Source organism: Odontomachus brunneus, unplaced genomic scaffold (assembly GCF_010583005.1).
Source record: "Odontomachus brunneus isolate Ranch 3 - 2012 unplaced genomic scaffold, Obru_v1 Obru_scaffold_206, whole genome shotgun sequence".
Taxonomy (NCBI): Eukaryota; Metazoa; Arthropoda; class Insecta; order Hymenoptera; family Formicidae; genus Odontomachus; species Odontomachus brunneus.
The window spans coordinates 496,454-505,194 of NW_022639656.1; the positions used below are offsets into that span (position 1 = coordinate 496,454).

The 8,741-nt window shown below is 34.0% G+C and overlaps 1 protein-coding gene across 1 annotated transcript; it reads right to left on the reverse strand.

The window, feature by feature from the left end:
* Positions 1 to 6,075: 6,075 nt before the first annotated feature.
* On the reverse strand, positions 6,076 to 6,504 carry LOC116852215. The gene has a single exon (XM_032832327.1). It carries the CDS (start codon positions 6,502 to 6,504, stop codon positions 6,079 to 6,081), a length of 426 nt encoding a protein of 141 aa, XP_032688218.1. The 3' UTR covers positions 6,076 to 6,078.
* Between the last annotated feature and the right edge of the window lie 2,237 nt (positions 6,505 to 8,741).

Sequence of the window (8,741 nt, forward strand, 5' to 3'; positions counted from 1 at the left end):
ACTAATTTTTGGTCGAAAAATCGCTATGTTATGTTCAAACGTCCGCCATTTTGTCATAAATCGATATTTTCAAAATCGGCTATGACAAGTACTAGATTATAGTATCTAATTTAATAATCTTTTTGGTTTTTTTGTTTCAGATGATTTTTGAAGAAACGCCAGTGGGTACCGTTTACCCGGATTTTTTTACGGCGCTCCAAAGATTATACCACAACCTCGTCAATTTTTGATTTTTTTTAATAAAAAAAATTGGACATATTCCTGAATGTGTATACTTTTAGATAGAAAAACCCCCAATCCGAAATTTCAAATAGTTTTCCTTAAAAAAATTCACAAAGATGACCTTTTTTTCCGGCTCCTAGGTGTATATCTCCCCTTAATGTGCTTTTTTGCACAAAATAATGAGACAAATTAATTGGCTTAAAAAAAGCACAAAAAATTTTTATATATTTATTATATTATATAAAAAATTTTTTATATAAAAAATAAATTCTCTCCAAAACAGGCTTTTGTTGCTTTTCTGATGAATTCTTTAAACCGCTTGTGTATTGGGTGCATCAAAGAAAAAGTTTTTAGAAAAGAGTGTTGTAGACGCAAGCGTAGTTTGCGAATAATATTTTGAAGAATACCTATTATTACCTATTATTTGAGATTTCAATATAATTAGCAACGGTAATTTGAGATATTTTTTTATTTCGCACTGACCAATGTTACACTTTATTTTCACATGTAATTTTACCATATAAATTGAAGCAGTTAGTAAACTATAATTATTGAAAAATGAAATCAGTGTCACGATAGCAGTAGTTCCACATCGTTTTCATCCTTGAAAGAGGAATGCCCTATTTCATTTATGCATGTATCTTTACTATACAAAAGTATTTTTAATTTGGTCAAGTCAAGACAAATTAAAATTTTTTGGGAAATATTGTTGACGTTACGTTGTTGTTGATACCAAATACTTTTGCGAAACTATAGTTTCATGCTAATTGGGTCAAAGTAAAAACCATTTTGCATTGTAAAATTACGTGCAAAAATGAAGCAGCACATCCAAAAATATGAGACGAAAACGATAATGCACTATTACAATTACGAAATTGAATCTTTCTGCAAAGTTTACTTCTTTCTATCGTCGAATTAAAAATCCTTTTGCATGGTGAAAATACGTGCGAAAATGAAGCGAAGCATCCATCAATATGAAACAAAAACGATAAAATGCACAGTTACTATCACGAAATCAAATCTTTCTGCAAAGTTTATTTCTTTCTACCTGCGTCAAATTAAAAATCCTTTTGAATAATGAAAGTACGTGCAAAAATGATGCGGAGCATCCCAAAATATGAGACGAAAACAATAATGAGCAGTTACTATCACGAAATCGAATCTTTCTGCAAAGTTTATTTCTTTCTACCTGCGTCGAATTAAAAACCCTTTTGCATGGAGAAAGTACGTGCGAAAATGAAGCGGAGCATCCCTCAATATGGGGGGAAAATGATAATGATCACTTACTAACACGATATCGAATCTTTCTGCAAAGTTTATTTATTTCTACCTGCGTCGAATTAAAAACCCTTTTGCACGGTGAAAGTACGTGCGAAAATGAAGCAGAACATTCATCAATATGAGACGAAAACGATAATACACTGTTACTATCACGAAATCGAATTTTTCTGCAAAGTTTACTTCTTTCTACCTGCGTCAAATTAAAAACTTTTTGAATGGTGAAAATACGTGTGAAAATGAAGCGGAGCATCCATCAATATGAGATGGAAACGATAAGAAAAAATCTATTCTTTCATACTTGTTTATGATATATCTCTAGGTGATGATATGTCTATATAATATATCTGTATACGGAATTGAGAACATTTAATAAGCGCAACGTGGCATTCACACTTACGTAACGTCTATGTTAAGAAAATTGAAATGACAACGTAGCACACACACTTGTATAACATTTGTGAAGGGACGATATATGAAATCATAATTTGGCGCAATGGTAGCGCGAACATATTGGCGCTTATCAAATGTAACATTTTGACGATCGTCTCCGTGCAGTATATAGATATATTATAGACTTATTATTATTTAGAGATATATCATAAATATGTATGAAAAAATAGATTTTTTCTTATCGTTTCCATCTCATATTATAGATGCTCCGCTCCATTTTCGCACGTATTTCGCACCATGCAAAAAAGTTTTTAATTCAACGCAGGCAAAAAGAAGTAAACTTTGCAGAAAGATTCGATTTCGTGATAGTAATTGTGCATTATCGTTTTCGTCTCATATTGATGAATGCTCCGCTTCATTTCGCACGTATTTTCATCATGCAAAAGGGTTTTTAATTCGACGCAGGTAGAAAGAAGTAAACTTTGCAGAAAGATTCGATTCCGTGATAGTAACTGTTTATTATTGTTTTCGTCTCATATTTTGGGATGCTCCGCATCATTTTTGCACGTACTTTCCCCATGCAAAAGGATTTTTAATTCGACGCAGGTAAAAAGAAGTAAACTTTGCAGAAAATTTCGATGTCGTGATAATAACTGTGCGATATCGTTTTCGTCTTATATTGATGGATGCTTCATTTTCGCACGTATTTTCACTATGTAAAATTGTTTTTAATTGAGTTCAATCAATAGGACGATCTTTGCAGAAATATTATTATTTTGCCTGGAATTTTGATTACATATTATATATTATATATGTTTATATATATATATATATATATATATATATATATATATATACACACCTACATACATACATATATGTATATATGTATATATACATACACTCATACACACACACACACACGCATGTACGTACGTACGCACGCACGTACGCACGCACGCACGCACGCACGCACGCACGCGCGCGCACACACACACACACACACACACACACATATATATATATATATATATATATAAAATGAATATTCCGGCGTTGTGAAATGTGCGATAAGATTACGGTGCCATCTTGAAAAATATCTGTGAATTAATTTTTTGTTCTACTTTATCATAATTGTCGGAATACCTAACCGCAGGTTCTCATAAACTTTTCTGCAAATTTTTTGTATCTTTTTTGGCATCAAAACTAAATTTTGAAAGTGTAGTAGTGATTTTTGAACTTTTCCTGATTGGAGCATTCACAGTTTCAGTATATACAACTTGCAGAATGTTTATATTAAGCAATTATTGCATTGACAGCTCAAAATTTAAATTTATATAAATTTTTTTCGTCACATATTGAGCAATGCTCTAATTTATTTTTGCATGTACTTTTGTTGTGTAAAAGCGCTTGTAATTCCGTGCAAGCAACTAGACGTAAACTTTGCAAAAAAAGTAAATGTTTTTTTTTCATGTCCAGCATTCCCTTAATCTCTTGCTTAAGCGAGATTTACCAAATATAAATATCTCGCCGAACGCGCGGGGCATACGACGCAACACAACACCGACCGCGTTCCGCGGGCCATTCCCGGACCCACGCTATTGCCAACTGTCATCTGCGAATACAAACCGACTCGTACGACGAGCAAAAACTTCACCACACAACAACGGCGTCGAAGAGACTTATAAATAATTGTCTACATAGCCTTTCATATACCTTCTGTATAAAAAGTACCGGGAAATTGTCATTTAAATGAACCGCGGAAGAGGTAGCGGTAAAAAGTTTTTTTTTTTAGATTGGCACTACCTTCCTTCATTACCAACCGGAGCTTGAGCTCGATCAGTCAACTAGTTTGTTTATGGCAGCTGTCCAAACAAGTCTACCTCAGTGTTGCTCTGCGAATTTTACCATGGAAAAAATAGTCGAACAAAGAGTGTGCCTCAAATTTTGTGTTGCAAACGAAATTTCGTGTGCCGACGCACTGATATCCGGCGAAAAAGGCCCGAATTGTGGCGAGACAATTCGTGGATTTTACACGATGACAATGCGCCAGCGCACAGAGCCACGATTGTGGCCGATTACAAGGCCAAAAACTCGGTCAATTCTGTCGACCATCCACCGTATTCGCCTGATTTGGCACCGTGCGACTTCTTTCTTTTCCCGAAACTGAAATTGCCACTCCGTGGTACTCGTTTTTCATCGATTGATGACATCAAAAGGAATTCGCAGCGGGTCCTGAAGGCCATACCAGAATCGGCCTACCAGAAATGCATGGAAAATTGGTTTCGCCGTTTTCACATGTGCATTGCAAACGATGGGGATTACTTTGAAGGCGACAAAATAAATTTTGATGAATAAATAAAATATTCTGTGTTTTTTTTAACGATTCCCGGTACTTTTTATACAGAAGGTAGAATAGATCTTATTTCTTAGCATCTATACCACTGCTTCAAAATTTATTACATCTGCCACGAACCTGAATCGAACTGACTCGCACCGCATATCGCATACCGAACGCAACAGCGTTACAACACTGTACTAAGTATTATAAGAATAAATGTACTAAATATTATAAGAAAATTATAATTAGTGCTTCGGCTGCATATGGGGATAATAAAAATACTTAGTACCAGATGAAAAAAATAGCGCAGTAGACAAAGTAGTAGACTAGGAACCTGGAGGGTGTATGAGGTCTTGAGTTCGCGTCCGACCAGTACTGAGTAAATTTTTAGATGCGGAAATAGTGAGAAATCAAATAAAAAAGCTAAACTTCATTTAAAATCAATATAAGCTGACTAATTACAATCGTTTTTGCAAGAAATATTTTTTTAAACCAGTATCACACGTCATTGTTACGTCATTTTATGTAAAAAAAGATGTCATCGTTAAGACGTAATATATATGACGTTTCTGTTCTGTGATTTAGGTCTGTCAAAAAGACGTTATTATTTGGTTAACTTGAAGGATAAATGACATAACAGATAACGTAAAATTCACGTCATTATCACGACTGTCTTACAACGTCTTATAGACATCTACAAGGTATTCAGCGCAATTCAGCGGACATTAGACGTTTCTACAACGTTTCTTCAACATTGAATTTATATTTTGCAATTTTGATACATCTCAATATTGAAACTTAACATTTATAAGATATGGATTTAACGTTCTTGTGCTGTATGGGTAATGCGTATGTTATGTAACAGTTATATATAGTTGTATGTGAGTAGGAAATTATAATATTGATGTGATTTTATTTTTAATTAGTGTTTACTGAAATGTTATTCCGATATTTTTTATTTCAAGAATGAATTCAGGTTATAATAAACATTTTATCACACCTCTATTTCAGGATATTTAAAAGTTATTTACGTTATTTACGTTATTTAAAAGTTATTAAGAAAATATACATGTCACATACACAGGCGCACGTGAGTTATATGTAAGTAAATTTTGTTTCATTAATTTTATCTTTACTTTTACATACATATAAAAACAGGAAGACATTTTGATAAAACTCCCTTTTAGGAGAGGCAGCTCCCCTACTACTGTAATTGATAAAATAAAATTCAGTTCACTAGAAATTTTCTTTGTATTTTCCTTTAAGAGGTAAGGCCACTGTAGAACCCCCAAAAAAGCCTATTTTTAATAATTTTTTATGGGAAAACAAAAACAGTAAAGAAAAATCCTTTTGAAGTACTTTATCCTACATACTTTGAAATATATAAAAAATTTTTTTGCATTTTTTTATTACAAAATAGCGGTGACAGAGCTCGGCAACGATGACCACTCGTTTCGGAAAGTGCCTCATGGCCGGACCAAAATCTGCTCCAATTTTTGCTCTAGAACCAATTTTTTTTAAATTCTTTATGTCATTAGCTAGCGAACTCCGTACGGAAATTAGAAAATAATTTTTTTTTAAATGACACAAATTTGAAAAAAAATTTCATTTTTTGACGAAAAACTTTGCAGAAAATTGTTTATAAAAAAAAAGTTTACAACGAAACGTAAAATCCGTACGTAGTTCGCTGACAAATGTATTTTAGAAGCTACGGTCAAAATTTCAAGTAAATCGGTTAAGATTTGTGGGAGTTATGAGTCCGGCCAGCTTGAAAAAAGTGATTTCGAGAAAAACGCGTTTAAAGTTTTATGTAATAATCAGCAATAGAAAGTTTACATTTACCTTTAATCTGCGATACCTGCACCATAGAATTGGCCTTTCTCATTGATGTTCTCCTCCTTCTGATCCTTCTTGGCTGATTTTAGTGATGATCGAGCCTCTTTTGCAGCATCTGTCAGCGAGCGCTCCGAATACTTGATGCGCCACGCGTCAGTCTCGAGGCAGAAATTGTAGCAGTTCGATCCAATTGTCATGCTTAATTCTTTCATAATCTTCATAAGATTTGAATATCCTTCATTGTATGTGCAAACAGCAATATTACTTGCTGTATCAATAATAACTTTGCCGCTGAAAACTGATTTTGGAGCCATTGACCAAATCAAAGCGTTGTAATTTTCATTACTGTTTTGGGTGTAGCCACCTAAACAACGTTTAAGAAGATCGTCACTGCTTAATTCTTCATAGATTGGCTTAATAGCATCAAAAACCATTTGAGGAAGTCTTATGCTTAAATTCAGCTAATTTATTAGTGGCTTTCGCCTGCTGCCACTTGCACCACGAATCTTTACCGGGCGGGCATTTATCGTGCTGTGGCTTTTCGTCTATGGATAACTTATGATAAAGGTCGCCCAGATCTCTCGCCTCATATTTTTAATTGAATCATGATTACGACGGATAGCTAATCCGAAAAAAAAAACAGACAATTCATCTATAAGTTTAGCAGTCAATTTGCCTTTTCCTCCAAGTCCTTTCATGGCTTTTTTCAAGTTACGAAGGCGGATATCCATTCGTTTTTGGATGTGATCAATACATTCCTTTTTCTTCACTGATAAATTTTCTGCTTGTTGTGATTCCAAAAGACCCTTAAAAGTTTTGGAATCTCCATCTCCAATGTAATTTACGTATTTCATCTGATGCAATTGTTCTGAGCGTTGGAACATTTCAATGACTGCGTCTACTTCCATTTTGCTGGCCAATCTTTCATGATTTGCTTGACATTCGTTAGCGCGTGATGTTTTCCACTCTTCGTATTCTTCAGTGTCAACTTTTTTCTCCCAAAACTCACAAGCTTTGCAATACTTAGACTTCACAACAATGTCAATTACTTTTCCAGAGAACCATCCAATTAATGTTACCAATCCGAACAGTGATGAAAAGCCACGTTTTCTCCACGATCCATCGCCTGACACTGTTAAACCATCTGTTTGACCTTTTTCTATAGACAAAGCCTTTTCTTCTTAAGTTGCCATTAGCATACTTTTTTTTAGCAACTGTTTCAGTTGCGCGTGAAATTGTGTACGTGAGTCTATCGTAAAATTAATGAAAAATCGATCGAGAAATATCCATGAAGGTGCAAAACTTTTCTATTCCATAAAGACCAACACCCAATAATCGCATAGCAAAAATCATTCTACAATTTATTTCATATACATTATCAATAAAAGGACAATTCGGAATGAAAATGTCGCCGCAGTTCTCACAAGAAAGAACGATTTTGAATCCCAAGCCTCGTTTGCTACTTTCACTGAATGTCACTTTAGAATGGCACGTTTTACACAATAGATTCCAAAATGGCAGTAAAAACCGCAATAAAATTTAGTAAACGGTAGCCAAAAATTTCATTCACTTTGATTTCATCATATGATTCTTTAGATTTCCTTAGTTTCTTAATAGAATTACTGACGCTCTTCGGCGCAGCCTCCATTTCAAATCGATTCAACTGTCTTCTGCCTGATATCTTCGACTTTTTCTCATATCTACTAGTACTTTTCGTACTTTTACGACTCTGCGGTACTGTTCCATTCATTGTACAAATAATCACTAATTTTTTAAAGCGTATGATCGATATACAAATTTTGTATCCGAAAATATAAGAGAGACGAAAGTGTCGTGTGAACTGTATCGTTTCAACGGCTATACAGATCCTATACTAACACATTTGCTCTTTTATACTACTAATACCATCTATACGTTCACTAGGAACCTAAGAAAACCTTATCCAAGCTTAACTGTGCGTAACTAATCCCTTTATTATTCTCAGAAGGATCCCTTCGCAAACGCTTCACATCTTATCGAAAGGTACGATGCTTTAAACTTCCAAAAATGACACTTAGGAATTTTTCTTCGTTATAGACCTTTTGTACCTTATTTCTAAGACCTTAAAGCATCATTTAAGCAAAAAAAAAAAACGTTTTTTTGAAAATTCTACAGTGGCCTTACCCCTTAATCCTAATAGCTTTTAAATATCGTGTAAATATTGCTTATAAACACTTTATAAGTGCTATATTACGTCCCATAGACCACACGTACCTTCATTCGGAATATATTGCGTAAAATTAATTACTCATCCGTCATAATCTCAAAATAATGAAGTACTTAAACTTCGAGTCATACTATTTTACGAAACACCTGTACAATTATGAAACACGTTAATCACACTGCACATAATCATAAATCACCGAATTGCATCTCCTATCATACAGCCTAATCAAAGATTCTCGAATTTTTCCATAATTTTCTCCAATCCAAGCTATTCTCATTTCAAGCACGTTATCTCCGACTAATCCGGTAATAGTTATCTCCAACTTCCTAATTTCCAGATCTAGTCGCTCCGTATAAAAGTTTCAACCCGTGTTTCTTCGAAGCAATATGCAATATTCTTTGTAATTCTACAATATTCTTTGTAATTCTACAATATTCTTTGTAATTCTACAATATTCTTTGTAAT